Source organism: Styela clava, chromosome 5 (genome assembly GCF_964204865.1).
Source record: "Styela clava chromosome 5, kaStyClav1.hap1.2, whole genome shotgun sequence".
Classification (NCBI taxonomy): Eukaryota; Metazoa; Chordata; class Ascidiacea; order Stolidobranchia; family Styelidae; genus Styela; species Styela clava.
In genome coordinates this window covers 9,027,280-9,046,907 of record NC_135254.1, presented here as the reverse complement: position 1 = coordinate 9,046,907, position 19,628 = coordinate 9,027,280, and the positions used below count along the sequence as shown (strand labels likewise).

The window sequence follows — 19,628 nt, the reverse complement described above, 5'->3', positions numbered from 1 at the left end:
TTAATGTAAATTAGTTCCAGTGCGATCGGCAGTCACATGATAATGAGTTATACGACAGATGGCAAGAGTGTTCTCAAAACTTAGCAAAACCTGCCAAATATTGAATCAGATATATTGGATTCTGGACTCTCAACTCGGATTTAATAGGATATTAATTGCGGCTCGCCTTTGCGTTGAAAAACCTTCAACTCAATCAAACTCCTGCTATAAAAAACCAAATTTTCATAACATTGAGTATACAAGATTTTCAATTTGCTGTTGATAACCATCAGCCAACTTAATGCTCTTTGAGTATTTGAAATAAATTGTGACTTTGACTCAATAAAAAAAGTCTGAAATTATGACTCAAGACTAACATGTATAGAATTCAAAATTTTGACTTTGGTTTTAACTCCAGTATGGATAAAAAATTGCCAAACGCTGACTCCACGAACCTGACCCTCATGTCACAGAGTTTTAGAGCAGATTAAAACCATTTCTGACACATGGAGGCATAAACAATCAATTACCTGGATTTCAAGTTCAGCTCTTTGGTTTGAAAATTCTTCACATTGTTGTTTAAGTTGTTTAATTAATTTTTGTTTTTCTTGAACATCTGTCTGGCCTTCTCGTAATACTGTTGCCAGTTCATTTTGTTGTTGTTCTATGTTTTCCTGCAATCAAAGTAGTCATTCCATAAATAAAACTGTTTTAATTTTGTCAAATATTATTTATTCACTGAACCAAATTAAGATGTGTTCTACTGGTAAAAATCATTTTGTTTAGCAGCATCCATATATATTCATTTGTTACCGTTTTTAAAGCAGATAACTTGGAAAATTACCATTTGTAATTGAAAATATTGTACATATGACTCAATCAAAAAATGAATTAGTCTGTAACATAATAGGCCTACCACCATATAATGCAATCCAAACAAACTAATTTTTAAGTAGTCAAAGAGGAAAGATTTTGGTTCTTCCAAAAATTATACCTTTGAACGTATTACATTAGATATCAGTAGGAAGTGGCTGCTTGTACGTGTACTTGTTCGGAGCGAAAGATGTGGATAAACCATGTCAAAAAACAAACTTTACCTGCAACAACTGGGCTTCTGTTCCTCTTTTACCGATCAATCTATCAAGTGCTTCAATTTCTTCTCTTTGTATTGAGATTTGTTCTTTGATTTTATTTAATTCATCTCGACGTTCAACCAAAATCTGTGACAGAATTTGTTTTCAAGGATTAGAAACTCTTACTAAAAGACTTACATATACTTCACGAAAGATATTATCAATTAGGTTGCCTGGAAGTTGCCTTGGCTACAATCTTGTTAGGAGAGGAATACCAGGGAAGAGAATGAAGCTGTAAAACTGGTCAGAATATTTTCATATTTTTAAAAATTTTCTCAAAGCAAAGTCACATGCACTCGCTCATAGATAACAATCACAGATCTCTGAGTGAATTTACAGGCAACTACTAAAGTCCCAGGCGGTGCTGAGAATATAAAATTTTTTAACCTAAAATAATATGTGAGTAAACACTAATTGACGCGAGACATGTCCAATTGATAAGGAAAGATTAATCTTCAATTTTGTCCATTTGGCGTTGAGTAGAAAAGATGAGCTTCATTGGATTTTGGGGTAAATGATAGTAAATATATATTTGTGCATTAATTTTACTAATACATTTTGACATACATCATACATATCCCATTTTTTACTTAAAAAAAACTCTAGTTAAGCAGTTAAAGCTTTGTAAGTTTTTAGAATAATTGTTATCTTTATTTACAGTTGTCATATAGTCCCAAAATATTAAGATTTCTTTGACAGGTTAGACCTTAAATGTATCAGAAAACAATAACCTAAAAAAAACGAAACAATAAGTTATTTTTACTTTTTCACTTTCTCTCAGAGTAGAAAGTCGCTCTGTTTGTTTTTCTTCTGCAAGAAGCAATTCTGATTGCAGTCTTTCAAGATTCATCGTCATGTTTTCAGTTTTTTGTTCCAAAGCTGTGAATTCTGCTTCTTTGTTTGTGATCAACTGGAATTAAGATTTAATATAAAAATTTCGACAAGTTTTTGAGTTTAAAAATGTGCAGAAATGACAATTTATTTTAATGACTCTCAATCTTTCCTCAATGCGTTTGCGGCAGTGGATGCGTATAATGCAGGAATAAACATGACCATACTATGCAAATCAAGAGTACTGCTGCACACGAACACAATGTGTTTTGTTGTGTCTGGGAAGGTCTGATTTTGGTCAGAGGAAACGTGTTATTGTGTAACAGGACCCTTGAATTGTATTGTTTGATTTTAACGTTCTCTTTACAGCAGATTTATAATTGAGGCAATTGCTTCACAACTTTGTTCTGGTCAACACTCGATCGAAAACGAATAACATGATAGGTAAGAGGGAGGGAATGAGATTAGAACCAAGGCACCAATCTAGTCAGCCTACCACACGTCCACCACTATTTTATTCCAATTTTTAACATATTGGGGCCATACGTAACATAATAGTTAGGCCGCCAACATAATATCAGCCTTCCAAGAAGAAAATTCGATTCCTAAATTAATAAACAAAAGCTCATGCCAAGGGATATATATTCAAACAATGTAAAAATGTAATCTGATGTTTCTCACCCTTGTTAATTGTTGACAATCATCTTCCAGTTGTATTCTCTGTGATTCTGCATTCTTAGTTTGCATTTGTAATTGGCGGAGTTCTTTGTGAGCACGAACCAATTGTACACCTGTGAGAAATAAAGTCGTTCCATAAATGTTAAAAATTTATATCGAAAGAAAAGTAGAATAATGCTTAAAAGCAACTTTACCACAAAATGTGATTGAAACCTAATATATGCTATGACATTATCGAACACAGTATAGTTTTTTGAAAATAAACCGAAACTATCACATTATGTATGGAAATATCCAAAACATTTTATTTCTACTTTTATGGTAGAGTCTGGATTTAGGTAAAATTTAAAACATCATGATTTTAAAAATATAGATTGATTACAGATCTTTGAAATTGAAAGTAATCTTATGGAAGAGCACCAAATTACCAATCTATTCCGGCTATAATTGAATCATAGCCATTGAACGACATCATAAGCAGAAAACACTCATACCGATATCTCTCGCTCTTCTTTCTAATTCAATACTATCTTGTTCAGAATCATTTAATTTTACTTGGGAATCTTCAAATCTTTTCTGCATTATCTCAGCCTGGGAAAATGAATAGTTATTAAATTTTGACAGTTTGATGAGCATCCGAACATCTGGTACAGCCAGCATGTTGAATTGTCAGTTTATTTGAAGATTTCCACTGAAGATATCACTATGAGAACTTGTCCATGAAACCCAAAAGGTATTATGAAAACATGAACAATTTACAAACAAAGTCAAAATTTTGCAACATAGGAACACATAATATATATATACATAATATGTTTATGAAATAGCGTTAAATTGAGATAATAGAGAAATTATGGTATTTATGGTAAACCAAAATATAACAATGTTATTGTATTGAATTTTTATAAAATTGTCACTCATTCAACAGTTACATTTGTAGCATGCTTTACAATCTATCCTGCATACGTAATAATTCCGTCATTCAATGACTCTAATCAAAATCAGCATTCATTTCATACGCTAGGTGGCAAGCTTGAACGAACCGGAATGCATTCACAGACTTTAATCACATGTAGGTCGGTGGTCTCAAAATTAAAAAATATATTCCATACCAAATAAAATAGAAATAATATAATATTGATGCCTGCACTACTTGTGACATTGCAATGAACAAAACTAACCTTCTTAGTAGCTTCTTTTTCTTCATGCTTAGCAATATGAAGTCTTTTCTCGGCTTCTTTTAATTCAGTTCGTTTCCTTTGCAAATCTCTTTCCATTTCTTCTAATTCTTCTGACAGATCATCATGTTGCGCAAGAGAATGTTCCATCTGCATTTCTCCAAGTAATGTATTCACTTCACCTTCTAATAAATTTCTGGAAAAAAAAAATAATTATATCAATGCATTGAAGCATATTTTTACTGGAGTGGAAGTCGTTTTTTCAAACTTCCGAATTTCCAACTTTCAAAATTTCCGCCATTCAATGGTGAAAAACGTCTAAATTTCATGAAGAAACTCAGAAATATTCTGTTTCGGAATTGCCTACCAAAGTTATTACCCTCTGGGTATTCAAGGCCAACCAGTAATACCAAAACAGTTAAATTCAACGATTTAACCACCCGGCTAGGAATGCAAATCTACTAACTTTCTCTTCAATCTTCTTGCTAATTCTGATTTCAAACCAGCAAGTTCATTTGAAACTTCAATTTTTTCTTTCGATATTCGTTCTTCATCATCTCGTAATTTTGTGAGAGTTGCCTGGTGAAACATATTTGAACATAAGATATTCTATAATACAGTATTGCCATATGGTGTCAGTCACAGATTCTATCCCCTGCATAGGCTAACTTCCCCTGATGAAATGTAGACGCAAAGGTGTCTCCTATGTTTATATGCATTCTTCTTTATAAAATAAGTAACATATAAGAAATTTAAATAGAGGTTAGTTTTCAGATTCTTGATTAAACGTTTCAAAGTTCTTGATCAATTTTAATGAGTATGTGTATTAATTGAACAAATAATTGTACGATGATTATAAACAAAAAAAAATTGCAGCATAAACACTGAAATATGTTTTACATAGTTAAAAAAATACAAATTACAAAAAACCACTCTTACTTCTTGTTCAGATATTTCAGCATCGAGTTGTATTTTTTTTTCTTCTAAATCTTGAATTTGAAAACTTTCTTCTAATTCTTTTTTACAGGCTTTCTTCTTCTTTCGACATTTTGCAAGAGCGTCCTATCAATTAGGAATTACAAAAAATGTTTATGTACAAGAACAGATGAACAGGAGTTTGGCCTAAATCAATATATTGAAGTTTAATATTGAGATTCTTCCAGGCCAAAGACACAACAAATCACTACCCCTTTAGCAGTATGACCAGACATGTGCATCAAAAGTTTTCATAACTCATTGAAAACATTCAAGCACTGCTGTGGAGTTGAAAAATAGGTTAAAAGTAATGCAGTTGCTAGAATGCCAAAAAGTCAGCTTTGACTCCAAAATAAGTTCTAAAAAAATATTTTTGACTTTAAAACAATGTCAACATCTAGAAATATATAAATACAAGGTCGGCTTTGACTTTAATAGGATAAGATAGATGTTATTATTGGTGATTCAGAAAATCAACTTAATTCATTAAGTTAATCCAAACCTGTAGTTCAGCAATATCATCTTCCAAATGATGATGTTCAGGGACATTACAGAAGTATCCTTCTAATGGTACAAGCATAGGAATACCATCTTCCCCCATTGTAATCATACCAGGTGTTCCAGGAGTGAGCACTGGTGCTTGAGTTGCTCCCTCTGTAACAAAATATTTTTGATAGTTTTTGTGTTGTATAAATTTTGAAGATATTTAAAACAAAAAACTTTGCTATAAATAAAGTTTTGTAGTTTTTAACAAAAATTTCTTTTTTTCATTTCCAGTGAGTGAACACACATAATAAACTCGACTAGTAAGATGAAATCACCCCCGTCGATTGAACTCCTATTATATTCCATGTTATAATAATTGAATGTGGTATGGCAGTGGTTTCGAAACTATGGGTCGCGAGTCGCGACCCACTGGTGGGTTGCAAAAGGAATCTTAGTGGGTCATGAAAAGATGTAGAAAGCTTTGATCAATTATACTGGTTATTAGGATCGGTGGGAACTCGAATACGTAAATCTTCCAAAAAAACAAAAGAAAAAATTGAATTAAAATTCTAATCTGTGAAAGTTTCCTTTTTACGATCATCTCAACGGAACAAAAATTTGCTACACGAAGAATGACCATGTGGCTTTTTACGCATAGCAGTTTTGTACACTATATAGCACTTCTTACCGTGTTTCCCTGAAATTTAGACAGGATTTAGATTTATTTTCTTTTGAAGAATAACACTATAATTTTTTAATTTATTTTTTTGAAAGTGGTCTTTTGTGTTTATTTATTAAAAATAAAAAGAAAATCACGAGATTTTTAATAAACATTATATAAAAACCGACATCCATTGTTTTTATTTGTATTTCCTATACAAAAATCAAGTGACAAATATCATAATTGTGATTATGACATCTTGAATAGTGGTGTGATCTTCACCTTACCTCAGGTTATTGAACCTTTCCTCTCCCACACATTTTGATTTTATTTTTCAAGGGTAGGGTTTAATTAAAACCTTTTCAAAAATTTAAGTTAGGTCCTATTTCCATGCCAGGTCCTATTTTCGAGGAAACACGGTAGTTTTGTGACGATTAGCCATTGCTGTGTTCTGTGTTATGTCATAAAAAGTTAAATGGGTCGCCATAAGCTGTGGAAATAAATAGTGGGTCCCAACTCTAAAAAGTTTGGGAATCACTGTGGTACGGTGTTTATCAGGCATGAGTGGATATTTTCAAATTCAGATTCAGATAATTTATTTTAGTCCTGCAAGAAACATTGTAAACACAAACAATAATAAATCAATGCAAAAGGAAAAAAGTAAGAGAGCACAACTTTTTGAGAATCCAGGAAAGACTTACCGTAAGTCATCATGTCAGCGAAAGACTATAAGTCATCATGCAATGCAGGGGTGTGCAACCTTTTTCGCGGGCTGGCCAAATATCAATAATCGAGTGAAACCGCGGGCCGCACCGTCATTTAACATAGGCTTTCTATTAGTTGCAGGCACAAAATGGCTCATTTTAGAAATAAATATGTTATCGGAAAGTGCCATATTTGAGGCCATGACTTTTTTAACATGTGGAAAGTTATCTTGGTGTTTTCGGTAAGATTCATTTCCAAATAATTTTCTGTCAAATCTTATTCTAGATTAGATTTAGACCAAATCAATTGATAGGCTGGAACCAAAACTCATTTAGCTTTTGTATCTATATAATATTAAATTTTTTTAAACTGCTTTCCAGGAGCCTAATCTTCAATTGCCCGTTCTTACAAATTCATCAGCGTATTCTCCGCATTTTCCTTAAATTGTTTACTGCTCAGCAAGGGACAGCTTTTTGAATCGCGTTGTTCGCCTCGCTGTTAGGACGCTGTAAGTCATAGGCATAGATAATAAATTGAACTCGGATATAAGATTTGCAACGCAAAGGAAACCAGATCCAACTAAATTTCAAAACTAGTTTAGATGGCCGCGCATCATTCAAAATTGGCACTTCTCCGCGGTCCGCACAATTTTCCATTGCGGGCCGCATTTGGCCCCCGGGCCGCACTTTGCACACCCCTGATGTAATGGACACCATAGATGTTGATTTCAGCAGCAGATAAATGTCAAATAGTATATTTACTGTACTTAATTAACTTAATCAACCAAAAACTGAATACATTACCCAACACATACTTACACCAAGGATAGATTATTTGAATATTTAATGAGTTTGGTGAGTATTCGAGTTTGGGCAGTGGCAACATTGTAATAGGTGATCAAAAGATATTCAATTGCGCCATTCTTTCTGGATATATTTTTAATGAAGGATTTGATAATATATACAGGATGATCAGACCAAGTGTAGACAAATGTTTATTAAAATATCTACAATATAAATGTGGAAGAGGGAAAAACTTATTTTACAGAGCAGTATAAAGATAATAAAATTCATTAGTATTTTTCGATATATCCTCCTTTTGCATTGACTACACGCCTCAATCTGACTAAAAACTTGACTGCACGAAGCACGTATGGTATCATCTGAAATTTTGACCCAACAAGTAATAAATCTATGCCTTTTGGCAGTTGTTCTCAACCTGAGTTACACGCACCACTAGTGAAACGCGGGAGCTTTTCAAGTGGTACGAAAGCAGCTTATTTGTATTTTGCTATTCGATATTGTAACAATTTTCTTCAAATATAACCAAGACATATTTTCTGAAATGCTTCAAATCATTTTGAATTTATATTGATTCGAATCTTTTACTTTAGAAATTCTAAAACTTACATGGATATTTATGACCTGGGTGCTTTTCACCTAACTCTTTGCTACTTATTATTACTAACCTAACTCAGTTTTGCCTTATTGTGTTTTGGCTACTGCGTATTTAATCAATGAAACAGAATGAAAAATTAATATTTAAATTTGACCAATTCTGGCAAAGTCATCAAACGAAAAACATAACATTAAAATAATGGATTTTTTTTAACATAGATGATTAACTCATCTCTCAAATAGATTAATGGTCACTGTCTTTTCTAATCTAGTGTTTCTAATTCATATCTAATCTTTGCTTATAAGTATGATTGCAGTATGACTCCTTATCGATTGTCTGCATAACAATTGATTATTTAGTCAATCTGGGCAATAACAGGTATTTTTTCTTCAGTTTATTAAGATTATTTGAACCTGAACTTAAGCGTAATATGGGCCTATGTCCATTTTGACAGTGAACATATGAGGTTGAAAAGGCCTATGTCCACCATATTGGAACTTAGGCCTATTCTGTTCTTAACTTTTACAAAATATTATGGTCCCTAGGTCCAGTACAAACTTTTATAATTGAGAAAATCATGATTTCAAGACCACCATCTTGTAGAGCATGGCTCAAAACCCAAAATCGGTTTTCATTCTCAATCGGTTTTCATTATTTGTCGGGATGGAGGAAGTCATAATCGACATGTTGCATTAATAATAACCATACAACAGCGATGACCGCACATAATTACCTCCCACGGGGTTCAAAGATAAGCAAAATCATATACCGGTATATATTGTCAGATTTTATTGATTCTGCTCTGTAGCTTCAAATGATACCAAACCAAACCGTACTGGAATATTCTGCACAGAGCTAAATCTCGTTTTATGGTGTTCAGTCACACCATAGCAAGTTTATTCTTTCTTAAAAACATAAAATGACTTTTACAATGCCAAAAAATGTTACTTAGCTTACTTATGCTCTATCATTACTTGGTGGGAGAATTTGTGCACTTCAGTGAAGTCAAATAAAATAAGAATTCATATTTATATAGGAGTTTGAATATATATTGTTGTTAGAAGAAAGCTGACAAGATAGCTTAAGTGAATATTTTACATGATGCTTATATGTACCATGGTTGAGGACCACTGCTTTATAGTCTCAGTAGCGTGTCGCAAGTAGCTTCACTCAGAGATCAATATCTTTCATTTCTGAGTGCGTGTGACCTTGCTTATAGTGAATTTCCTTAAATAAAAAATGAACACATGTTTCAATATCTTCAATAAATGTTTCAACGCTTTAATTAATGGTCAATTTTAATACCTGTAGAGATTATTTCTGAATCCCATTTTTGCTTGTTTTTCTTTGTTCCCCCAATTATAGTGTAGTTTACAATACAAAAATAGTACAGTAGTATCTCAAGTATCGGAGACATGAGTGACCGACTAGAAGATGTAATCAGAGGATGTGTGAGACAGTTTGCTTCAACTTCAGATTTCACAACCTTTGCCCAATCGGTGAACGGACTCTCACTCAGTATGCAAGATGTCACTACGATCATTGAAAACCATAGATTTTCGGTTGAAGAACAGAAGAAAAAATTGTTCTGGCTTTGGGTTGAAAGAAATGGACCGAATGCAACTGTACAAGGGATAAGGAATCTTGTAACGCAATATTATGCAGCTGAACAACAAGGCGCTGCCGCTCCTATTGACAGGCTTGAAGATGTCTTTCAAGATGTTGTTAAACGATTTACATCCAAAGAATTCAAGCAGTTTGCAAGATCAGGGCAGGGATTATCGCTTAGAGAGCATGAAATAGACGAGGTCATGGAAGATTATAAATATACAAGAGAGCGCAACCTCAAATTACTGTGGAAATGGAGACATTCTAAGTGTCCGAATACTGATGATGCAGCAGTGATAGAAAGAATAAGACAAGTAGTTGATGAATATATTCATGGGGAGAATCAAGCAGAGGAGGAACAAATCATCGATGATAACAATCAGGCAGAAAACGAACAACTCTGTCAATCAAGGATGCCTGTGGTATCTATTTCGGAAATATCTAAAAGTTTGAGCGAGTCTACCTCGTCTACTCAAAGTTCAAGTTCAGTTAGAAGAAAGCAAATGCCGCAAACATCTACTGGAGTAATGGGAGATACAAAGAATATTCGAGAGTTTCTGACCATTGTGGAGGATTACTCAAAACAGATGTTGGAATCCAGATTGAGGACTGCTAAAGAAAAAACAAAAACGGATGATTTTATACTTCCGAAGGTGACTGAGTTTGAAGAATCGGAACCCAACAAACAGACTAGTTTGCAATCAGTGGATATTACAAAGATTCATTCTGATAACTCAGTCAACCGTGTAATGTTGCTAGGCGACACAGGTTCTGGGAAAACAACATTTTCAATGAGATATGCATTGTCAGCATTGGAAAATAAACTAAATTTTTCCAATAAAATTAAGATGGTCTATTTTGTCGAAGTTTCTAATTTACAAGGTGATTCTCAATCAACTGCATTTGATCTTCTATTCGTCCAACAACTTGGCTCAAAACTACCTGAGCACCTTCATCATGTTGGACAAAAGTGGTTGAAACAGAATTCAAAGCATATTCTACTTGTAGTTGATGGGTTGGACCAAAGTCAAAAGCCTTTTGCAAGTGAATATCGAAGAATTGGAGTGGACACTCTAGCGGAAACCAACACTATTCTCGCCAATATTTTATCCGACCACATCTACCCAGGAATGAAGATTTTGTCAACGACTCGTTGGAATGTTTATTGGAAGTTGCCTCCAAATCTCAAAGCCACCTTAAATCTCACCCTAGGGGGATGGGATGATGAAACACTGAAAGTTCTTGCTGGAAAGTTATTTAGTCCTGAAGCTAGAAAACTTCTTGTTGATATGAGACGTAAAGCACCAGAACTTGTTTCAAACCCAATGTTTTTTTTCTACTTGGTTCGAGTGTTGGAAGATTCCCAAAAAAGTGATGTTGACACTTTAACGAATCTGATGGTTTCTGTTCTGAAATGTTTTTCCGGGTCTCGTCACGGAGGATCTGTCAAACGTCTTGTATCAAAACTCATGAAGTTGGCTTTTCATGGAATGAGAGAAAATCTATTTGTTTTCACTGCAAGCTATATTAGATCACTTAATTTGGATATAAATGACATGTATGGTCTCGTTGAGATGGATGCTGACACTCGATTTGTTGAGTATGTTGCGGACGACGATGACATAAGAATCAGATTTTCCCATCAAAGTATACAAGAAGTACTTGGTGCTCTGTACGTCTGCACTCTTGATTTGAATGAATTCAAGAAGTTCATCGAGGATAAATATGAGAAACCAGGAATGGAAGTTGTTATGAAACATATTTTTGGAATTATTCTCAACAAATCAACTTCAGAAAAAGCAGCAAAATATCTTTCTGATAACTTATCAAGTTTGTATATCAAGTTTGAATACCTGATGGGTTACTTGGAAGATTTATTAAAAGGTAAAGTCATTTCAGATCAACTAGTTGTGACCTTATTACACGAATGTGGTCCTGATGTTATCAAGAAAGTTTGCTCACGAATAAAAGAGATGAACTTAGGCTATCAAAAAATCCACTCTGGAGATCAGCATGCAGTGATGTCTGTTGCTAAGCATAGTCCTTCACTACGTACTTTGGAACAAGGCAATTTAGTAATACATCCTGAAAATTATTATTACCTACAACATCTTCTTGGTTCTGTGCAGGATATTTATGTGGAAATCTTCTATCTTATCAATTGTGACCCTGATGCCAAGAATCTACGAATACTGAAGAAAGCCATAATAAAGGGAAACCTTAGGATTGGGTGCCTCTTAACAGGGGAAAGTCCAGCACTTGAACCACTCGGATATTATTATCTAATTGGTTTGGTTTATCATGGTGGTGCGGAAAGGCTTATACTGCGTGGCTGTGATCTGAATGCAGAAAAAATAAGTAAGATGAATGCAGCAGTCATTAAATATGGTATGAAGTTGCATTCATTGGCTATTGCTCAGAATCCTAACATGATTGCAGAAGCATTTCAACAACTGGCAAAGTTTTTAAAATATACTGAGGGAAAGAATCTGCAGGCACGAAATTGCACTCCAACAAGTGAGCAGTTATCAGCTTTTTGCTCAAGTTTAGAAAATGAAGATGTCAAGTTATCTGAGTTACACTTGGAAAGATCAACTGCAGAATCTTACACTGATGATGAACTAATGATGGTTTCTAGATTGGTTGAGAGGGTGAGAGAGCTCGAGTTCTATTCTCAAGAGCTGGATAAACAACAGATTGCGATCTTGACTAAGGAAACGAAAAAATATTGTTCAAGAGCAAAGATAGAGTGTGAATCCTGGGGATTCCGTATAGAAAATCAAATCTCAGACTGATATGCTAATGAAGTCCAATTGATATATTTTATATTTCTGAACACGGCTCCAAATACAGAGCCTCTGCGTGTGAAATACTTCAAAAGTATATACCGTAATTTGGAAATTCATCCTGGACTTCCTACACAAAACCACAAAATACTGTTGAATACCAGACAATTCTGCTTTTCATTTGCGTGGCCTACACATGGTTCCGTAACCGCTGGTTGGTTACGGCATCTTCCACTACCAAGTCCATGCTTCCGAAAACAATTAACTAACTAATCCCATGCCCGACATAGACTGGTAACCGAATGAGAGGACGTGGTTCACCATATGGTTAAGCCCTCGTATCGACTTCCTCTCCCCCGGGATAAATAAGTAAATCCTCAATCAAGGAATCAGACTAACATTATTACTGAGATATTTATTCTAAATTTGTTGATTAGATTTAGTAAAAGCTTCTTATTATACATATTTTGACTGTGACTTGATATAACTGCCACTTGGAAATGCATATCCTTAGAATTAAAGTGAGTATGATATGTTGTTTATTATTGTTGCAATATATTTTCACGTTCGTTTTTTTAATTTTAAACTATTTTTATTAATTTTTTTATCATTAAGCATGTATCAGTTATAATAATTAATGTTGTATTTTTACTGTTTTTACGGACCCCCATTCCATGCCGTATCAATTCCTGTGTCTAACCAACGAGGAATGGTAATTTTTCATTTACATCACAATAACAGGAATGATATTAATGTGTTAGATGAGATTGCTTTCGACTGCACAATTCATCAATTGTCGTAGCAATTTGTGACAAGCAAACTCGTAAGTCCGACTCGACGGCAAGTCTCGACCTGTATTTTGTCATCGAATTGGTAAAAGATAAAAATGTTGCCTCAAACATGTAGGTTTTTCTAATTGTCCTTTCTGACAACAATTTTGTCTGCAACGTCCCAACAAAAGTATGCAATGGCTTTAAATCAGTCATCAAAAATTGATCAGACTCTCAATACCGTCTCATGTGCAGTAATCACGGACTCCCAGGAGTAAAATAAATTTCAAGTAAAGAAAGCTTATCTTAGTGTATGAAGGAATTTGCATACAATGAACAATGGAATAACGGTTATTTAAAGCTGGCTACCAGACATTTCAAGTCCGCAGATTGACGCAATATTTTGATATATGGTATATGAAGTATGGACTTTTAACTATCATTATCAAAATTATTTGCCAAAATGCGAGAAAAAGTATAAATTATTTTCCTGTTAGTACGAAAATACAAATCAAAGATTAATTAAAATCGATTTCGGGCAATTCACCACACATTTCATGTCCACAGATTGCAGTGGTATTTTAGAAGAGTAATACTTTTATTTTTTCGTTAGTCGATGCAACCATGAGTTACGTAAAACAATTAAATTAATTCGGCAAGGCATTTGAAATGCTGGTATCAATCATGAGTTTGAAAATTTTGTCGCAACCGGAAATCATCCTAGTGAAAAATCTATACTTTTAATAACTATCATTATCAAAAGTGTATTTTCCATGAGTACGAAAATACGAATCAAAATTTAATTATAATTAGGCAGTTTACCGCACAGAACACATTTTATGTCCACAGATTGCCATGATATTTTAATTATAATTAGGCAGTTTACCGCACAGAACACATTTTATGTCCACAGATTGCCATGATATTTTAGAGTTGTAATGTTTTTGTTTTTCGTATGTACGTAAATAGGAATCAAAAATTATTGAGTTACATTAAACAGAATTAAATTTACAACTGAAAATCATCCTGGTAAAGGGTCGATACTTTTAACTACCATTAACAAAATTATTTGCCAAAAAACAGGAAAAAGTATAAAAAATTTTTCCTAATAAATCAACTTGTTTTTATTGGGTGTCTTAATTTGTAATAAAGCGCACAAGGCGGGCACAACTATTAAACTTATTTAATATCTGACTATGGTCGGATCTATGCGAGACACGTGCCCCTAATTCATGTGAATGCGCAAATTAGTAGCCTTGAAAGGTAACGACGACAGTGTCAATCAGACAATCGTACAAAGGTGCTGCAACAATACGAGGCGCACGCTCGCACAGAAGATAACAAACAATCGAAGTGCTAATACTATTTCACCGTCATTGCAACATGTGACAAAGCGTGGAGAATGGTTTGAAGATTTCTCTCTAACACGAAACACCTCGCTGGCAGCGAGAGGTGGTTACTATTCGGAATTATTCGAAAATCAGCCAAAAAGGTATTCAAATACGTTGATATTGGAATACATTCAAATATTCAATTCGTTTTGGACAACCACGCAATAACAATTCACTTACCAACAATAAATCCAGTTGGCGGACCAGGTGGAGGTTCAACATACGATCTTTTCAATGGAGAACGTCTTGATGATCCAGGTGTTATATAAACCCACTTTCCTCCTGGGTCACCTCCACCAGAGTATGGTACAAATTGATAGTATCCACTGAAAATAAAAATATTCTTTTATAACTTTTCGCAGAAGAAAGATTGATTGAAATATGAAAAAGATAATGGAATGAACATTTTTCTGGTATTACTTTATTTTAAATGAATATAATCAACTGAGAATGATTTTGTTCCTTGGTAAACAATACTTTTAATTGTGCAACATAAACATAAAAAAACAGGATCCTAATAACAAAAAATAATTGTTGAATAGAAATATTTGGTAATGAATAGCAGATGTTGGTTATATTTTGTATTGAATTTTTTTTATTCAATTTTTGAACTTTCTGTTACATGGTACGGTAAACCACGAAATATTATATTGTTAGCGATTTTTATTCACTACCAGTTTTGATGAATTTAATAATAAAAAACTGATATAGTTCACTGAGTACTTGAGTAAATTAAAATGGTTAATTTCATCATTAGGTGGAAATATACAAAATTAACTCCCAACTTGTGAATTGAACTTTGATAATATTTCATTACTAGATTAAAATTCAGATAAATAGAAAGACATTCACCCAACAGGCACTAATCCTCTGATTTGATTATTATGTCCAGCTAATGCTCTCCTCAATGCATCTATTTCGTTCAATAGGTTTGCAATCTGAACAAGAAATACAAACAGTCTTGATTTAACAAAATAAAAATTTCTAAAAACCATGGATTGCAGTAACCTTCGTCTTCAATAATAGAAAAGTTACCCTATTATCTATTAACTTACATAATTAACCATGAACGCTAGGAAATTTGTCAAAAAGTTAATAAAAATTGTCTTGTGAATGTTTACATCACAATCAATTAATGCATACATACAGAATTTTGTACAAACATTTTTTGGACGTTGTGACAACAACTGTCAAGGTATTGGGTAAGTGTATTGTGTATGTCATATGAAAGTGGATAACAATTTTCTTAAATGCACTATATTATTTTTTTACAAAATTTGTACCTCATATCCACCATTAGATTTTATTTGTAATTATGATGCAATTAGAGGAAATTTATTCACTCCTTTGCCAATAAGACTGAATTAAAACAAACTTCTCACCTCCTCAGCGCTATCATCCTTCAAACCACTCAACATTCTCCTCAACCTGTCAACTTCATCTTGTTTCGTTGTGAGCGTATCACGTAATCCTCTCAATGTGTCTCGATCAAGATGAGAATCCTAAAATTGATAAAAAAATTATTGATTGCTCTAAAAATCGTTGATTCAAGAGTAAAAATAAGAGTGGATAAAAGCAATGAATAGATTAAAAAAAACTTTTTACCACTAAATAAATATCAGCAAAAAGCGAATCGTCTAATAATAAAAATTACCAATGAGCTATAGGGTATGTAGCACACTAAACAGCCAATCTCAACAACGAAAATAAAAATTTTTTATCATGACATGGATTTATGGAAGAGTTATATTGAAGCCTGTGGATCTCGACATCCAGTTCCAGCTTAAATAATTCTGGTCTTCAAAGTTGCATAAATTGAACCGGAAGTATAAATTGCAAAATAAACTCTTTTACCAGGAGTGACCAACGCCAAATTGCAATGAATAAAGTTATTCAAAGTCAAAAAAATATAAGCAACCTTAAATTCCTGAGCTCTCAGCAAGTCCCTCAAAGCCTTTATTTCATCATCAGCATTTTGTAAATCACGTTTGGCACGAAGAGCAGCAGCATCTGCATCTGCAGCAGCTCTGGAATCACGCAGTCGATCATCCTAACAAAATGATAAAAACTTTTGTTAATTAAAGTAGAATCAAGGTATTAGCATTATCAAAAGACCCTGAATGCCAATGTCATAAAAATTTATTAGAAATGCAAGTGGAGAAAAAATATAATATTGATTGGGTTTCTGCGAGACTAACTACCGGTACCTATTCATCTTCCATGCTTTTGTGCCAGTCAATCCGTATGCATATAATGCAAGGATGTCATAGCATGAGTAGACTATGTATGCTATAAAAATTTAATTTTGTTAGTGTGCAGCAACACTTTTGTTTCACTCAGAAGAAAAAATATGTTTTTGCTATGGATATGAAAATGAGTATTCCAATTCCACAAGTTGTTATATTAAGTTTCAAAATATCAGGAATCAAATGACATATGTGATAAATAAAATTTAGTTATAGCACATTACCATTGTATCATATGAAGGATATCTTCTACCTAACGTATGTCGAACATTATCAAGAGATGAGTTAGATTCTGATGACAGATAATCATAAGATTTTCTTGTACGTTTTGCACTCATTGCTTTACAAAAGAATATTAAATAGATTTATTCTAATCAAACTATGATTGCAAAAATGACTATTTATTCTGTTGAATAAATTCTAGATATCAAATATTATGTCACTAATGCCCATGGTACTACCCATCACATAGTAGCGAGTTACACAGCGAGAGTAGAGCAGTTTCTCTACGTTTACATTTGGATACAAAATCCGACATAATAGCCACTGATTGGCATAGAATCTGAGACGAACAAACATATGCAGACATTGGCAGAAGGACAACCATCAAATGAAATTGCCCAATAGCATTCTCTTCACTATTTTTATTATTATCTCATCTTAATCCTTGTTTATCCACTTTAATCATCCAGCTCTAAATTGCAGTTCACCTCTATATCTTTTAACACCCTAAACTTATCAATAATAACTTAATCTGATAATATTACAATTTGTACCATCATATCTGTTTTAATAACTGATAAGAACTCCATTATGATAAATGGCAGTTAATAAATCAATAAAGAGAGATAATAAATAGGTCACAGTTTACAATGGCAAATGAGCTCCATCAGATAATAAACAATTTTGAGGCTTTTGCTGCAAATGGCTCAATTCTAATATTCCAAAAACTGTATAAATATACATTTTGAGAAATGCATTTCAATACAAAAATTCTTTGAAATACTCAAATGGTAGATACTAAATATTATCCACAAACCATACAATGTAACACATCGCTTATCATACAAATACGTAACCATATATGACTGAATAAATTCTGTTTATATAACATATCCATCTTAACTCATGTTGATATAACAACTACACAATGTATATAAAAGCTACATCCATCTGAAACCTTAGAAGCTTTATATACTGAACTATACATTTCAATGTAGGCTACTGCTATTTGACAAATCTCACAGCTATTTACAGTCATAACACAACAGCATTGTCCTTTTTAGCTACAACAGAAAAGGCAATTGATCGTTACATCACAATGTAGAGCAATTGTTACCTCACAACTATGTAATTGTTGCCTCACAAATAATCCTTGCTTATCACTAACTAATTGTTGTTGTTAATGACATAACAATAGAACAATAATGCCTCTTCACAAAGCATTATCAAAATTTGAAACATAACGGCTAGACAAACAATAAGAGAGAGATAAGAGAGGGTGGATAAAACAAATAAAACATGTTGAGAGAGAATAATAAGTGTCAATTTAGGCAGCAAAGTACACATGTGGGTACTTATGATGGTGATTATATGGAATGATGAATGAATATGTAAATATTATGTTTATGTGTCAGTTTTGTTTTTATTTAAATAAGTGATTACAATCATTTAAAAAAAATCCCTTGAAACTTCTCAATATTCAGAGATAATAGAGGTGTTTCATAGAAAGGTATTACTTTTCTTGGCTCCTGAGCCTTTTTTTACCTTAAATCTACCTAATTTTGAAAAGTTTTTTTTTTGCTGATGAGCGTTTGTTCATGGCATATAACATAGCAACATCAATAAATTATATTAAACATTACAAAATATGGTTCTGGTATGGGAAGATGATTTGAAATGGTTTAATATTTATAAAATTTGCCACTTGGTTAAATTATAGCAGAGAATAAAAAAGTACTTTAAATTTCAATTGAAAACAATTAATACTTTAATATATTTCTTGATAGCTATCTGAAAATATAATATTCTTCATTTATTCGCTGTTTTATTATTGCGACAATCGATAGAATGAAGTTACAAAGTTTAGTTAGAAGATAATTTGTTGGCCCATAACTTTCCAGTATATAAAGATAGACATGTTTCCTGTAAAGCTATTACTTTTTTTGTTATAAGATTTTCCTGAATTCCATAAGCGTGTTTAACTAAAAGAGATATATTTGAATATTATGCTTGACATTTATATCTTAAAATGTGCTTCAGTAATTAACAGTAATACCCATTGTAAATTTTCTCTGACTACACATCCAATTGAATTTGCAACAAACCTTTTCTTGTCAAGATTTATTGGGTAAATTTCTTCAAATAAATTCAAATAAAAAATACCTGTAATTTTTTTAGCTTGGCATGCAATCTTGCAATTTCATCTTCATTGTCATTCAATTGTTTCATAGTTGACGAATCCTTATCTTTCAACAAACGTTTCGTATTTCCGAGCTCTCTTTCTAAATCCCTGAGATCTTGTTGAGTCCTGGAAAAAAAAAGATATTTGATTTTGAAGATTTTTAGCTACATTACTGGATCATTAGTAACAAGTACTCCCGTAGTATGAGTACCAAGTTAGGGTTGAGCCATAATTTTATTCCGATTTTACCTATTTTGGTTCTATTACGAGTTCGAGGAATGTCTGTGTTAGCCAAGTGAAAATACCCATGAATTAAAATAAGAGCAAAATTTTGGGTGTCATGAGGAAATTCGAAAAAATAAATCAAAGTAATAGACTCCTAGCGGTTTCAAATGTCTT

At 33.0% G+C, this 19,628-nt stretch overlaps 1 protein-coding gene across 2 annotated transcripts in view; it reads right to left on the bottom strand.

Moving 5' to 3' along the window:
- The window catches only part of LOC120344249 (centriolin-like), a 47,142-nt gene that overhangs the window by 8,988 nt on the left and 18,526 nt on the right, over nucleotides 1–19,628 (bottom strand). For both annotated transcript variants that reach the window (XM_078112566.1, XM_078112567.1), the window contains 14 exons: nucleotides 19,211–19,355; nucleotides 16,498–16,629; nucleotides 15,962–16,081; nucleotides 15,432–15,517; nucleotides 14,760–14,905; nucleotides 5,277–5,428; nucleotides 4,739–4,861; nucleotides 4,266–4,378; nucleotides 3,803–3,995; nucleotides 3,116–3,212; nucleotides 2,625–2,734; nucleotides 1,876–2,022; nucleotides 1,077–1,199; nucleotides 510–653 (listed from right to left, as the gene is read on the bottom strand). In XM_078112566.1, coding sequence (XP_077968692.1) covers nucleotides 510–653; nucleotides 1,077–1,199; nucleotides 1,876–2,022; nucleotides 2,625–2,734; nucleotides 3,116–3,212; nucleotides 3,803–3,995; nucleotides 4,266–4,378; nucleotides 4,739–4,861; nucleotides 5,277–5,428; nucleotides 14,760–14,905; nucleotides 15,432–15,517; nucleotides 15,962–16,081; nucleotides 16,498–16,629; nucleotides 19,211–19,355 — 1,831 coding nt within the window. The remainder of the gene's footprint in view (nucleotides 1–509; nucleotides 654–1,076; nucleotides 1,200–1,875; nucleotides 2,023–2,624; nucleotides 2,735–3,115; nucleotides 3,213–3,802; nucleotides 3,996–4,265; nucleotides 4,379–4,738; nucleotides 4,862–5,276; nucleotides 5,429–14,759; nucleotides 14,906–15,431; nucleotides 15,518–15,961; nucleotides 16,082–16,497; nucleotides 16,630–19,210; nucleotides 19,356–19,628) is intronic.